The following is a 15,763-nucleotide window of genomic DNA, read 5'->3' as shown; positions in this document are numbered from 1 at the left end:
TTGCGCTATATATGGAAAGCTCGGCAGCTGCGCACAAGGAAGATGCACATTTATTTCCCCTGGAGACGTTTAATTTAACTTTCATAGAAATAGATAACGTTACTTTACCGAACCGAATGCCATTTAGCTAACAACATGGACATTGACTTGTAATTGACCAGTTATATTGTAAAGACTGCTCTTTACAATGCCTAGATTATGTATGGACTACTATATATGCATCTAAAATCATTACATATATCATTATAATCATCTAAAGAAATTACAGAATTGTGTGGAAATACTCATTTTAACCACATGCGACAATATATAGTTTATATGGCCTAAATCTGCATGCAGACGCACGTGCATTACATTTTTTTTTTTTTCACACTGCAACACACGTGACGGTCGAAACACACAGTGACTAATATCTCTCAAGCCTATGGCTATATACACACTTACTATAATTATACTGCCTATTTTATAGCCACATCTAAGACAAAACTGCCACAAAGATATTGCCATTTTTTCATTTTATAAATACTGGAGGAAAAAAGTTTATATTTTACAAAAGATTAAAAAACTTGGTTAATAACTGATAGTTCAAATGCTTAAAATATACATTTCTAGGGTTTTGAATGTTGTTGAATTTTATTTCAAAATCACAGGTTTTCTGATCAAAAGCAGCAGAGGACAAAAACAAACCATTGTAAGCTCTTCAAAACAATACACAAAATATCAAATTATAACCAACATGCTCATTCAAATGGGCCAGCTCTGCAAGAATACAATCAATAAACTCTCATTCTTGTAGTAATTAGCATATTTTGCATACAAAAATACTTGCTCATCCTGGTTACTTGCTTTGTGAGCTATCATTTTAGAAAGTAAAAAAAGTTTCCGTTTTCATCTTACAAATATTTCAGTTGCTGATGTTTACTGTAGTTTAGTATTAAGCTATTAAGTTGTAACTAAGTAACAACTGTGAGTAATACATAGATAGAGCTTCAAGATTAGTTACTTTCATATATTCAGCAGCCCTGTAAAAGTAGTATCATTTGTAGTAGACAAAAACACAAAAGAAAAAATAGGATGGATGAAAACAGGCTTTTTGAATAAATGCATTGTCCAACGCGTCAATTTTGTGACCAGTAAATCTTAAGAGACTTCAAAAACATTCAAAAAGACAAGAGGCATTCTAGAGGTATCAGTTTTTTCCTTAAGAGTTTCACTCACCTTTACAAAACGTTTGAACATGTCTTATTAGGATAGACTGCAAGACCAAACATAAAATTGGTTATCTTTTTATTGCGAATCCATAGATTCTGTACTTGTAACTAAATTCCACTTGATGTGAAATCAATATAAATACATTAAAAGATAACAAAATGGATTGAATGTGAAAATGCAGTCATGTGTTTAGTAAGAGAAACCCAAAATTTGAGCCTCTGTGTACATGATGGGGGGGCAACTTCAAGGGGGATGTGAGGATATTGTCGCTTCAGGCTGAGAAACATTCACTTCCCAGCTTCTTCCTCTTAGATCTGCAGAATGAAAACAGTATTGTCAGGACAAACACTAATGAACACAGATAAAAACGTACATACTGCCTACAACACATCTCCATTTCAATTAATCAATCAAAGCATTCCGTTTTTAATTTAATTTGAATACAAGCCTGCTTTTGTACTTACGTCATCAATGTCCTCATCATCATCACCAATATCATCAAACTGAATCTCGTCATCATCACCAGGCCCAAAGGTATCAGTCTCGTTGATTTTGGCTGCAAGGCACCAAAAGAGAGAATTTAATGACATGACATTTAATACAGTGCAGCAAAAAGATCAGCATATTGCAAGCCAAGAACCTCCTTTCATCAAGAACTGTCTAGTAGAAGTTAGGTTTCTCCAAATATACTCACCGTGTTCTGGAAGCTCTCCATAGGCTTTCAGACTCCGAGCTTCATCAGCATTATACTTCAAAATGACATCTGCTTTGTTATCCTGACAAAAGATTTCAGAATTTAAAGTGTCAGATATTCACTCCATAAAAAAAAACCTTGCATAAACAGAACTCAGTAGTTTTGAGAGGCAGAATGACATTCGAAAAGATGCTTTAAGTGACATAGGAAATTAATTTCTTTCCAGGCAATCAAAATATTTTAAAAGGTTATTTAATAAATTGTAAAATATATTTATTTATATTATTTTATACATTATTTATTTATTATATTATTATTATACAAATTTGCTGCTGCCAGTTGCATAAACATTACCATTATGTTACAGGGTTAGCTCACACAAAAATGACAATTCTGTCATTACTCACCCTCATGTTTTTCCAAAAACTTTTGTTCATCTTCAGAATACAAATTTAGATCTTTTTGATGAATTCAAAATGTTTTTGGTCCCATCTACGCAACTACCACTTTGACGCTTCAAAGTTCATAGAGAGATTGTAAAACTAATCCATATGAATTGAGCAATTTAGTCAAGTTACTGAAAAGACTTGATTGCTTTATATGATGAACAGATTTAATTTAGACTTTCATTCATATATAAACATTGATCAGTGAACATAAACAGAAGCTCAACCAAACCTGCTCGAAGTTAGAGAACAAAACTATTGGTTCGTGCGGAAGCTCAAACGTGCCGTGTTACACACGAGAATGAACCTCATTGGTTCTCGCGTGTCAAGCAAACATGCTTGAGCTTCCATTTACCACAAATTATCTGTGAGCTGACGAATGTTTATATATTAATTAAATGCCTAAATTAAACCACTCAATTCATATGGATTAGTTTTACAGAGGGACAGATATGAAGATAAATTAATGACTTAAAGAATCGCAAGCGCATGGTAAGATTTGTGAATGTGCACATAAGATTGCAAGCGTAAATTGAATTTGCATGCGCAAGATTGTAAAAGTGTAAACTGCCTTTCAAGTGTAAGAAAAAATATTTGCAGCATTTTACTGTTACTCATAAAAGTAATTCATGTATTGTGAAACTGCAGCTTCATGTTAACGCAAAATTAATATGATCTGTATTCTTCTGACTTCCATTTTTCTGCGCTTACCCTTTTGACACGTTTCTTTCGCCAAAATACGGCCAAAAGCATTGCACGCCGGTGAACATCGATTTGCAAGCGAGTCAGGAACTGCGAAATAGATTGACCGTGTAAAACCAACCTTTGTGTAAAAAAAAAATAAACGGTTGCAAATTTCTAAATGACTTGTTGTGTGCGTAGGGCTCCCGAAATAAACCGATTTGTACAGTTCCGTCTTTCTTTTAGCTGCGCTTACAATTTTGGCACAATTCTGTCACTGACTGAGTTTTTCCAAGCGCGAGGAGGAAGGCGGGTCCACCTTCTTCTGGAGCCAATCAAATGAATTTACTTTTAATGCACAAATGTGTGTAAAAATAAATAAATAGCTACACAAGATGTGCATCATAGGTTTGTTTTCATCTTTTCCACGACCTTACCAACGTAATGATGTCACACAGTGAAGAATCACAACACCGAAGTCGAGCATTTGAGGTTAAAAAGTATATAAATTGTTATTTTTTCTTGAAAATGACCGGTCAATTCACTAGATAAGACCTTATTTCTCAGCTGGGATTGTGCTGAGCCTCCGAAGCCCTTTGAAACGGCATTGATTTGAACCTTCAATCCGTTGGTTGCCATTGAAGGCCATTGTTAGGGGAAAAATACTGGAATGTTTTTCTCAAAGAACTTAATTTATTTTTGACTGAAGAAAGAAAGACATGAACATCTTGGATGACATGGGGGTGAGTCCATTATCAGGACATTTTCATTTTAAAGTTAACTAATCCTTCAAGTATGTGCATGACCAAATAGGGATTAGTCAAATGGCAATCAGTCTTATTTTTGGTTTCAAATTAGACCAATGCACATTATGCAACAAACTTAAACAGTTATGAACAGTCTTAAAGAAAAAAAAATTGTATAACTAAACTGTAAGACTAGTCTTAGTAGTTTACACAACCAGGCACTGATAATCAATTAATTCAAGAATCATAAATTACATGTTTTTAATTATATTTATAGCTATATTTATTATATTAACTTAAAAAAATATTTAAACAAACCTGGTAGTCCCTTAATCCAATGAGTATAATGTCTGATGTGTTAATCCACACCTAAATATAAGAAAGAAAAAAGCATAAGATCATAAAAGACATAAATGTATCTTTAGAATTCGTGTTAAAGAACGATATAAACATTTTAAGCAGATAGCATTTTAAGCATTTTCACCCCAGAATATTATGTCCTATGCTTAAATTTTACAGCATGAAAAAAATTCCGAACACATTACTTACACCAATTTAGTTTAATCAAACAATACTGACTGATTTGCCTACACTTTTTATAATCACTCCACAGTCAAGCTCATTGACAAAGTGATGAAAACGCTGAATCTGCATTTAGGCTGAAGCTGAAAAATGCACCTTTTTCCGGAGCTTTCCTCGGATGTGACAAAGCCGTTTGACTCCATCAAAACACATGGCCTCCAATCTCCCATTTCCCAACATCTTGATGACCTGAGCATATTCTAGAAGACAGATGATGGGTTTCCAACAAATTATACAGCTAAAAGCAGATCAAGTAAAGGCAGAATGTTTATTATATGGAAGAGCGTTACAACATACCTTGTCCATCCTCTTTAAACACCAGCTCTCTTTTCTCAGATTCATTCTCATTCTTACCACGCCGCCGATTTTTTCCTCCTTTACCTGGATAAGGAGATGTTAAATGAGATCAGATGCCATCATACACCTGGTACAATGTGTTCTTTTTACACTACAAATGTTGCCAAATGACTGAGCAAAGTACAAACATCCAGCAGAATATCTGACATGGATGATCTTGATCTATTGTTCATGTCATGAATATTTGTTGGACAACTTAAGTATGTAGAAGCCCTCTTAGAAATATAAGTTTAATATTTAAAAGCAACAATATTATACACAAGTAAAGATCAACTGATAAAACTGTAAAGGTACCATATATCTGTAACGTTAATTTAACTGCGGCCGAACACGTCACTTTCATTGCCTGACAGCATATTTTATTTCGTTTTATGAGCTTAAAGGAAAAAAAGCGGACTTAAAACATTTATCTGTCAAAACTTAAAACCAATAACTGACAATAAGCTGCTCTGTGTCGCGCAAAATCTCACGTTACCTTGTTTGCTAAATTTAAGGCTAACATCCACAATTGTCTTAAGAAACCACCTTACCTTTGTTTTTCGGCATATTCTTCAAATCAAGTCGACGACTCTAGTATAATGTTTCAAAACGTCAGGGTATTATAACCATATGTCAAATATTTTACTTCTTAAACGTGCCGTGGTTAACTGTTACCGTTCAGCGCCGTTAGCAAGAAAATCTGAGAATGACGCATGCGCAGACTGCTTGCTTCATTAAACAGCGCAAAACTTTATTCACAACTGCAACTGCTGCAAATCCCATCCGGAGCTGATATGGATTATATCTAATTTTTATAGGAGTGGATGTAATGTATAATTATCTGATATGATATGATATGATATGATTATATATGATATATAACTAGAATATATGTTTTATTAGGTCAGCAGAACTAAAAAGCGAAAACATATAAGAAATGTTTAAAAAGTGAGGATTTTTGTAAAATAAAAAATAAGTAAATTCTTTAAAGCTAAACGATACGTTAAATGTACCCTCCATGTCTGTTTGATAATTGTTTTCAGTACGTTTTTGAAAGAAAAAAAAGGTCGGTCCTCCTATCCGGTAGGGGGCGACAATTTCATCATTAACGTCAGTAACATCTGAAGAAACAGCATTGCGGCTTTGTTTTGAACATCTTTGCCTATACTTTATATTTTGAAACATCTTAAAGAGAATTGTTTACTATGATCAAGAGACAGCAAGCAATTTAAATGCAAATATCAATTTGTTTTCTTCCAGATTAAAGCATAAGTTCTGTTAGATGGTAACCAAGATGGTAAGGTTACATAAATGTGTGGTAGGTGGTTGTCCGAACCGATCGGACACCATTATTCATTATATGTTACCAGAGGATCCGAAAAGACGCAATCTTTGGTTAAAGTTTATCGACGACAGTAAAGCTAATGAGGAAAACGCGACGTCTCCATTCCGGGTGTGTGGGGATCATTTCTCCGAGGAGAACTACTTCAAAATGGACCTGGGCTACACCACATGCATGATACTAAGCGTGGATGCTGTTCCTACTGTATATACTGTTAATCGATCATCTGAAAGTGAAAAGGAGGGACGGGTAAGATTCTGCAAGGCATTTTGTATTTTTACTTTCTCAAAAAAAAAAAAAAAACTTATCCTGTACGATTTATAAGCCTGAAAAGTGTGGACCGCTGACTACAGTCCCAACAATATAGGTGATCTCAGGTTTTACTATCCTTATTTGGTCCCCACAATGTAATATAAACAAGGACAAGGAGTGTGTGTGTGTGTGTCTGTGTGTGTGTGTGTGTATGTATATATATATATATATATATATATATATATATAATGTATGTATGTATGTATGTGTATATGTGTGTATATATATATATATATGTGTATATGTGTGTATATGTATATATATATATATATGTGTATATGTGTGTATATATATATATATATATGTGTATATGTGTGTATATATATATATATATATATATATATATATATATATATATATATATATATATATATATATATATATATGTGTATATGTGTGTGTATATATATATATATATATATATATATATATATGTGTATATGTGTATGTGTGTGTATATATATATATATATGTATATATATACATATGTATGTATATATATATATATATATATATATATATATATATACATATATACATATATATATATATATATATATATATATATATATATATATATATATGTATATATATACATATGTATATATATATATATATATACATATATATATATATATATATATATATACATATATATATATATATATAAATTGGACAAGCAGAACATTTTATTTACAAAGTTCATTTAAGGACTTAATTTAGTAAAGCGTTTACCAGAAAAGGTTATTAAAATTTATGTTAATGTTAAAAAACTTGTATAATATTAATTGCTGTATTTTTTCTGTTTGCTTGGTTTTATTTTTATTTTATATATGTAACTCTTGTATTTGTGTAATTCAGTTTTTGCCATGAAGATAGCTACACTGTGAAAAATTATTTAGAAAAAAAGTTACCTGGTTGCCTTAACATTTTGAGTTCATTGTAATTAAAATTTTGAGTTAATACAATGAACATTTTTGGAGATTCGACAACCTTTATTAAAATATTATTAAAAGATTGTGTAAGCATATTGGGTAATTGTGTGTGTTTTATTTCTGATGACCCAGTGAAACATGCCAAATAGTGCTATTTTCATGATTTATCACATTTTTGTATGTGGTTCAGATACCAAAATATTTTGATTTTCTATTTATTGAACAAACTTCCTTCATTGTATCAACTAAAATTTTTAAGTTCAATAAACACAACATTTTAAGGCAACCAAGTTACTTACTTTTTTAAGTTAAACCAACAAAAACCAACATTTTTTTTACAGTGTACAGATGCTTACATGGCATTAAACAAAACTATACTGATAATATTTATAAATATAAATATATATATATATATATATATATATATATATATATATATATATATATATATAAAATAATTCAATATACATGTTTTATTTTAAAATTACTATATGTTTCATGTATTTTAATATACACAATTATATATATAATTCAACATTCATGTTTTACATTAAAATTCTCTCTTTATATTCTGTAATCCTGTATTGGTTTCTGTTTTCTCTGACAGGAAGCAGAAGATGAAAGTGTGGAAGATGAAACATTCAAAATCACAATCTCTGACACCATTTCCCTCGCTTGTGTCAAAGAGGAGCCTTTTGAATACGAGCTGAGTGCCAACATGACATCTGGACACGAGCAGAATTCCTCACTGGATGTTAAGTATGAGGAGAGTGAGCTGGCCGTTACAAAGGACTCTATTTCAACCATAAAAAGAAAGTACATCAGCTGTTTAACTTGTGGCCAGAGGTTTCGTAGTAAACGCAACCTAATGAAGCATCAACGTGCTACTCATGGTAAAAAGAAAACCAAATCTGAAGCTAAAGAAAAGCTTTGTATTTGTTCAATTTGTGGGGAGAGGTTTAATGAAATGAGTCTGCTTTTGCGGCATCGAGCCATACACGCCAAGGAAAATCCCGATAGGAGGTTTGTGTGCCAGCAGTGTGGAAAAGGTTTTGCCCATCAAGCTTTTTTGAAAGCTCACCAGAAAGTTCACGAGGATGCGGAGTCGACCATGCCGTTTACCTGCCACTTATGTCCCAGACGTTTCGGCTACAAAGTTGCTCTCGTTGCTCACATGAAGCATCACTCGTCCAAACTTACGTGCATCTGCCCCATCTGTGAAAAGACCTTTCAGTTCAGAGGATCCCTCATTCAGCACCTTAAATCATCTCACGCTGGAGAAAAACTCTTGTGTAATACCTGCGATAGGGGTTTTCTGAGAGTCAATGGCTACATCAAACACATGGACAAACACAACGTGATGACCCCGTTCTACTGTGACCTCTGCAAAATTTATCTCTCGCAGCGAGGCTACGCGGCACACATGCTCACCCATGAGCCTAAGACGGAGGAGTCTGTTGAGAAACTAACGAATGCTTTTGATGGGGACAATTCAGAAGGAATTGAGCCTGTGACTGTGGGGATGGAAGAGGCACTGATGGAGCCGCTCAGCGAAGATGAGATGGAAGTCGCTGAGAGTTCAATGGATCTGTCAACCGCGGAGGATGTGGAGTCTGGAAAGGTGGATCTGGAAGAGGAACTTCCCCAAGAGAAGGAGAAGAGCGAAGACACTGCTGACACACAATGAACCAATGAGATTTCAGTTTAAACAAGTTTTAATCTAGTACTGTATAATACATTTAGTTAAATTGAGTATGAACTTTTTAGTTTTTTTCTTACACTTTCTTACACTTTTTTTCTTACACTAGTCAGGATTATGATTAAATCTAAGGGCCTAATCCAGTTAAAATGTTACAATGTTAACTAAATATTGTATATTGATGGTATATTGTTGCCACACACATTTTTTTTATTATGTTGAAAATGTCTCTGTGGTGTCAGTATGTTTAGCTGCTATTAATGTTTAGACATTCTAATAACATTTTATGTGCATATTCACAGAAAAAAAATGTACTTTGTAATATGCATTTCTTAAAATCATGATTAAAATGCATTTTTATTAAAGACTGGTTGTTGTATGAAATGATCTATTTTAAGGAATTGATGCGAAGAATTGATGACTGGCCAAATTTTCTCAAGTTTAGTTAGTTATAGAAACAAATTTTGTTCAGTAAGGATGCATTAAATTGATTAAAAGTGACAGTAAAAACATTTTTAAGGTTACAAAAATTTTTTTTTAAAATATACGGCACTTTATTTATCAAAGAATCATGAAAAAGTGTTCTGCAAAAATATTATGTTGCAAAACTTTTAATATTGATAATGAAAAATGTTTCTTAAGGACTAAATTAGTATATTAGAATGATTTCTGAAAGACTAAAATATATTTTTTAAATTCAGTTGTTTTAAATTGTAATATTTTACAATATTAATGTTTTTATTATTTTTTGTTCAAATAAATGCAGACTTGGTGAGCATTAATGACTTGTTTTAAAAATTACTGACTCCAAAATTTTGGATGGTATTGTTTATATATATTTAACTATTTTGGTCTCAGTCATTAAGAATTCAAAATGATTATATTCAGGAATAGATTTTTTTCTAATTTCTAGCTCCTTGCTCCCTGCCACAGTATCTTGTATAATTGATAGTATTCTGTTAACGGATCATGCTATGATTAGAAATGCCACGAAACGGAAAGATCACGGATGTGGCGTTTTGCAGCTAAACTCAGATCTAGAAAGAAGAATTAAGAACATTGAAGCTAAATCAAAAAGGAGAATATCTGAATCTAATTAAAAAGAATTGACCCGTCTTAAATATGAATATAATATATTATCCAAAAAACTGAATAGCCTATCTTTTTTTAGGGCTAAGAAGACTATTTTTGAATCAGGGGGATAAAGCAGGGACATTTCTGGCAAGGTACATTAAACAGAAAGAATCCAAATCTACGATAGCAGCAATTATGACTGGGGAGTGAATCCAGACAACTAAACCTAAAGAAATAAATGATGCATTCAAATTTTTTTACATAAATCTTTATACATCTGAAAATAGTGCCACAGGCGAAGAGATCATTACATTTCTTAATGAATTGGGACAAAATGTGCACGGCCATGTGTCCCAGCACTTCTGGACACTATAGAGTCGTTTTCAAAATGATCAGTATATAAAGTTACTGGTCGAAATCAGAGGCCCATCCACTGACACCATACTGCCCAAAAAAAATGATTTCAGGCAGGGCTGTTCCAATGGCCTGGCATAAAATATCTTGGTATTCTCTTCCCTCACCAAATTGACAAAAAAAAGGAAAAAAAAGTTATTTAATTATTTAGACCCATTATTTAATAAAATGTCATTAGATACAGATAGATGGTTCCCACTATTCTTGTCATTATGGGGGAAGGCCATTGTTCTCAAGATGAATTGCATTCCGAGATTGAATTATCTACTTCCATGCCTCCCTATTGCAATATCTCAAAAGTACTTCAAAAGGTTTAACCAAATCTGAAAAAAAAAATTCTATGGAATGGTAAACGGGCAAGGATAAAATTAGAAAGGCTTCAGTTGTCAATTAATAAGGACATGGGCCTCCCTAGATTAGCTCTGTATCATTATGCCTTCTGCCTGAGACATTAGCTCACTGGACACTACCACCTGAGAGAGCTCCTCCCAGGTTTGAGATAGAACCTATGATAGGAATAATATAAAGCCTTTTGAAAGGTTGGCTGATGAAAGGTTTGCAGATTGCTGGAAATGTTGCAGCTCGCAAGGAACTCCTCTTCATTTACTATGGGAATGTCCTATGATTAACAAAGAAAACTGTATACTAGCGGATAAATTAAGCCAGGATCACCAAGATATCCCGGCTTAATCCCTTATTCTAGTTTTGTGCAGAAGCCCCAGTAATAGAGCACTGAGTTGGCAAAGGTGGCATCATATGAAAAATTGTCTGTCAACATAAATGATAGGGCAGAAAAATATGTGGTGAAATGGGGGAAATATGTGCAATATATTGCTACTAATTGAGAATTTGGCGCATATTGTAAAATTGTACGTATTCCATGTGTTCTATTGTCACTTTTTTTTCTTTCTTCCTCACAGTGTTATTGTGTTGTCTTATCTTTTTCAGTTGTTTTCATTATATATCATCACTAAAGGATATAGATTATGAGGTCAAGTGGGATGTTGACTACAATGTATCAGTAATGTATAAAAATCAATAAAAATACTAATAGTAAAAAAAAAAAAGAATTCAAAATTGACAGATTTTTCTAAATTACAAAGAAATAGTGTTAAAAATTATACTGTTTCCTGCAATGCTGTCAGCCATGTAACTTTAAAGTTTGTATGCAATTTCAGAGGTCAGAGTTAACAAAATCGGAATTTTTTAAATGCAGCACTAAACAATTTTCCCCCTTTGCATGTTCGCAAGTATTATGTAATGAACCATTTAATATGGTTTCTATAAAAACGGACACAGTGCAAAAAACATTCAGTCATATTAAAGTCTTTTTGTAAAAATGGCAAAATTTATTTTCTACATGTACAAAAGAACAGGATAGCAGCTTATTATGGACAGCAACGTTTCCAGCACTCTTCCAAGTCAAAGACAGGAAAAATACAACTGAGATGAAAAGAAAAATATACAACGTATTTAAACTTTCTCAGGAAAAAAAACAACAACACAAACTTGCATGGAATTAAAAAAAAAGGGGGGGGGGGGCATCCTCAGTCATGCTTATAAACATGACCACTTCCACAGAGCTACTAGCTAATATAGCAACTTGCCCAAGCACATTTATAAAAATGTGTCTAGGCTGTATATAGTCACTTAAAAAAGTCACTACATATATCTCTGAGCATTTCTGTACTTCCCTACATACAAACAAATACACAGGTCAGCAGGTTTAGGTGAGGCGATACAGTCATATACATTTCCGTCCAAGCTTATTTTTTGTGTATAATGTATTGCGTTTCACCTGAGTTCTCTAATTGACATTCTGTGCCGTTTACATGTAGGTCTCCACTGCATTTTTGTGCTTTGGACCTCGTTCACATTGTTGTTCTGTAAAAAGAATAAGATAACACCAGCAGCTGGGATACAAACATTCAGACTCGACTTGCAGTCTGGTATGGGTCGGGCTGAGAGGGTTTTTGTTCTAGTTTGTTGTTAAAAGATGACGGGAGAACAAGGTTTGCTGGGATACACCATAGCTATTACGGTTTGGTGGGACTTAAATATGCTATGTAGCGTTCCTGGTATAAAATAGTAGAGCAGAACAGGATACAATTTGAATATTCAGTATCAACCTGACAGCAACATATCCCATATATGACATCCCCATACAACTGGAGCTTTTCGCAACTGTGTTCACGGTTTGGTGCAGGAATTTGTTGCCATCCTCTGAAATCCCCATCCTCCCTGAAAACATTAACATCTTTGCTTTTTTTAATGACTGAGATACAGTATGTTTATATTCATACATAATTTGCTCCTCAGAAATAGTCCACAGATTCTTCAACAGATTGCATTTGGAAGCGGAGGCATGATTGTACAGGGCAAACTGTTTTTATTGGCCCTCGAAGTAACCAATGAAGGAAGATTTTGATTATCCACCAGAGGTCCTCAGAATCTACACTTGGCTCTAAAGGCCTTGACATAAGCAAGCAAGCCGACTTCAGGCTTTGCTCAAACCAAGCTAGAGGTCACGGGGTTGGAGTTGGAAGGTATTTTGCTCATAAAGCAGTGGAGGTAAGTTTTTTCACTCCTCTGCGCTGAGCAAGAATAGAACAGCCCACGGGCTCCAGCACAGGTGGAACGTTCCTGTTCAAGGCAGAGTATGTAGCAGCCATCGCCCCCTACAGGAGAAAAGATTTCACACAAAACTTGCTTAATTTAACTCTCCTGTCAAATGGTGTCAGGTTGAAAATAAGTTTCCTACACTTAAATTCTAAATAAATAACTAATATTTATGATTGACAATATATATATCTCAAAGGCACAATATGTAGTTTTTCACCTCTAGAGGTCACCTATTCAAAACAAAGCCGTAGCCTGATGATGCCTAGATTGAGAGCGGACTCATGGAAGACCTCAAAGGCGGTGAAAAAAAATAGAGACGGGACTTAGGAACTATACACTTATTCCTGCGTAATAATTAAGAAACTTTGCTGCTAACACAACATGTAAATGTTGCCATTATTTTGTCACTTATTGAGCAGTAGGCTAGATGGAGCCGTTCACCTCCAGTCTTTGTGCTAAGCTAGGCTAGCGGTGGGTGCGTCAGAGTAATGATTTATCAGAGTTATCAGAGTAATGGCACGCACAGAGATGAGAATGATATGTATGGACGTATCTAACTCTGGGTGATGCGGTGAATAAGCTAAAGTCTCATAAAGTTGGCGTGTTCCTTTAAAGCGTCTTTGGTGTTTCCATAGTTTCTAAAAATAAAACGAGGAAATCGAGGGTAAAGCGGGTATGATGTCATTGATAGGCGAGGTTAACATTGGAAACATCTGGGATAATGTCAATAAGTCAACAACAATATATAAACTCTGTTCTAGTGGGTTTTGGTTATTTGAATCCAAAAATAATTTGTAATCCTTACATATTTTTCCTTTAATATTAGACCAGGGGTGGCAAACTCTGGTCCTGGAGAACCTCAGTCCTGCAGAGTTCAGCTCCATTACTGATAAAAATTCACCTGCTTTTAGCTTGCTAGTAACCCTCCAGACCTTGATTAACTTGTTCAGGTATGTTTGATTAGGGTTGAAGCAAAACACTGCACACCCGATAATGTGGCTCTCCAGGATCAGAGTTTACCACCCCTGATATAGACCATGGAAACCTTGTGAAGCATTTCAGGGGCATAGTAAAATATTTACAGAAACACTTTTAGATATTTAGGTTTATTACTCTAAGGTAGTGTGCAGACAGGACCAAACCTTAACCAGATGGGGGGCGTCATGTCTGTTCAGCTGGTATTTGGGGAGCTGGTCTTTGTGAACGATCCAGGGATGTCTCAACACCTGTGCAGCTGTTAGTCTCTGATGGGGGTCTACATGCAACATCTTAGACACCAAGTCCTGTAGAGAACAACAACAAACAGGTGTTTTGAATGATTATTTTTGATTATTAAGTATATAATCAGAAGCTTTTCTCAGGTGGGTACCTTTGCCTCGAGTGAAACGGAGTTCCAGTATCCGCCTGTGAGAGAAAACTTCCCACTGCCGATTCGAGCCAGAATCTCCTCCGGTGTGTCCTCGGGGCCATTAGCAAATGGAGTAAATCTGAGAAACAGCTTTGTGTCAATTGAATAGAAAAATAATTTGAAAACTATATCGCTAAGTATTCATACTCACCCAGTTAACATTGTGTACAGTAGGACACCTAAACTCCAGATATCACAGGCAGCATCATAACCTTGTTTCTTCAGCACCTGGGGACCAAAGTGATGTTCTCTGTTCAAGAAACTGACATTTATTTTATTAAATATTGTGCCACCTGAAAAAAGTACCTCTGGGGCCACGAAGTTGGCAGTATAACATGGCGTCATCAGCAGTCCATTCTCCGCTCTCAGCTGCTTGGCAAACCCGAAGTCGCAGATCCTGATGGACTCGGGATTCCCAGATTCATCAACATAAAGGATGTTACTGGGCTTTAGATCCCTGTGAACCACCTGAATAAAATAAAATAAAAAGCTTAAATTAGAGCCAAGGAACTCACAAACTGCATACAGCCTATACATTTTTATTGATATTTTTATATTTTTAATATTTTTATAAGTATGTGACTAGTCTAGTAAAAAAGTTAGCGGGCAACTGGCAAGTAACTGCCAGTTTTTACTCGCATTTAGCCGTTTGAACTCTGGCTAACTTGCTAAGTGTGTCTGGCAGATGGCGCCACGAGCACTTGCAGCGCTGTCAGAAGCAATCTATGCATGAAATCAATGAATTAGAAAACGTAATATTTTGCAACTTATTTAGTAATCAATTAAGGTTATTTTGTGAACCATCATCCAGTAATTTGCCTCCCACCCCACGGAAATCTGTATAAATACAGTTAAATCATATCCCCGAATATTACTAAATAAAATATTAAATACACACACAGGTTTCATGTTTTATGGGGACATTCCATAGACATAATGATTTATATACAGTACAAACTGTATATTCTTTCCTCTAAACCTACCCATCACAGAAAAATGTCTGCCTTTTTAGATGTCTAAAAAACATCAGTGTGCATGATTTATAAGCTGTTTTCCTCATTGGGAACCAAAAATGTTAATTTTGTCCCCATAATGTAGTGTTTACCAGGACACACATATTACCTTTCAAATATTTGTCAGTAGGATAAAAAATAAAAAATAATACTTTTATTCAGCAAGGCCATTAAATTAATCAAAAGTAACTGTAAATACATGTTTAATGTTAAAAAATATTTCTATTTTAAATAAGGGTTGTTTATT

At 34.3% G+C, this 15,763-nt stretch overlaps 3 protein-coding genes across 8 annotated transcripts in view; 1 reads left to right on the top strand and 2 right to left on the bottom strand.

The window, feature by feature from the left end:
• Nucleotides 1-605: 605 nt before the first annotated feature.
• On the bottom strand, nucleotides 606-5,421 carry eif1axb (eukaryotic translation initiation factor 1A X-linked b). The gene is made up of 7 exons (XM_067434394.1): nucleotides 5,249-5,421; nucleotides 4,659-4,742; nucleotides 4,458-4,561; nucleotides 4,098-4,148; nucleotides 1,907-1,988; nucleotides 1,677-1,768; nucleotides 606-1,526 (listed from the first exon to the last, which is right to left on the bottom strand). Exons 1-7 carry the CDS (start codon nucleotides 5,262-5,264, stop codon nucleotides 1,521-1,523), a joined length of 435 nt encoding a protein of 144 aa, XP_067290495.1. The 5' UTR covers nucleotides 5,265-5,421; the 3' UTR covers nucleotides 606-1,520.
• A 380-nt stretch (nucleotides 5,422-5,801) lies between these two features.
• si:dkey-226l10.6 (zinc finger protein OZF) lies at nucleotides 5,802-9,050 on the top strand. The gene is made up of 2 exons (XM_067434836.1): nucleotides 5,802-6,288; nucleotides 7,894-9,050. Exons 1-2 carry the CDS (start codon nucleotides 5,980-5,982, stop codon nucleotides 8,971-8,973), a joined length of 1,389 nt encoding a protein of 462 aa, XP_067290937.1. The 5' UTR covers nucleotides 5,802-5,979; the 3' UTR covers nucleotides 8,974-9,050.
• A 2,749-nt stretch (nucleotides 9,051-11,799) lies between these two features.
• Nucleotides 11,800-15,763, bottom strand: part of rps6ka3b (ribosomal protein S6 kinase, polypeptide 3b) — a 50,927-nt gene continuing 46,963 nt past the window's right edge. For all 6 annotated transcript variants that reach the window (XM_067434384.1, XM_067434386.1, XM_067434382.1 and 3 more), the window contains 5 exons: nucleotides 14,810-14,971; nucleotides 14,655-14,731; nucleotides 14,465-14,582; nucleotides 14,238-14,378; nucleotides 11,800-13,151 (listed from right to left, as the gene is read on the bottom strand). In XM_067434384.1, coding sequence (XP_067290485.1) covers nucleotides 13,029-13,151; nucleotides 14,238-14,378; nucleotides 14,465-14,582; nucleotides 14,655-14,731; nucleotides 14,810-14,971 — 621 coding nt within the window. In that variant the 3' untranslated portion in view covers nucleotides 11,800-13,028. The remainder of the gene's footprint in view (nucleotides 13,152-14,237; nucleotides 14,379-14,464; nucleotides 14,583-14,654; nucleotides 14,732-14,809; nucleotides 14,972-15,763) is intronic.

Source organism: Pseudorasbora parva, chromosome 24 (genome assembly GCF_024679245.1).
Source record: "Pseudorasbora parva isolate DD20220531a chromosome 24, ASM2467924v1, whole genome shotgun sequence".
NCBI lineage: Eukaryota > Metazoa > Chordata > Actinopteri > Cypriniformes > Gobionidae > Pseudorasbora > Pseudorasbora parva.
This window is presented reverse-complemented; position numbering and strand designations above follow the sequence as displayed.

What these genes read in the sequence shown, in the direction of transcription:
- eif1axb (XM_067434394.1), bottom strand. An exon ending in GTTTAAAGAGGATGGACAAG is followed by an intron (nt 4,562 to 4,658) that starts GTATGTTGTAAC and finishes TCTGTCTTCTAG; the next exon opens with AATATGCTCAGGTCATCAAG. An exon ending in TTGGATTAAGGGACTACCAG is followed by an intron (nt 1,989 to 4,097) that starts GTTTGTTTAAAT and finishes ATCTTTTGTCAG; the next exon opens with GATAACAAAGCAGATGTCAT.
- si:dkey-226l10.6 (XM_067434836.1), top strand. Translation starts at nt 5,980, where the DNA reads ATGGTAACCAAGATGGTAAGGTTACATAAATGTGTGGTAGGTGGTTGT. An exon ending in AAAGTGAAAAGGAGGGACGG is followed by an intron (nt 6,289 to 7,893) that starts GTAAGATTCTGC and finishes TTTCTCTGACAG; the next exon opens with GAAGCAGAAGATGAAAGTGT.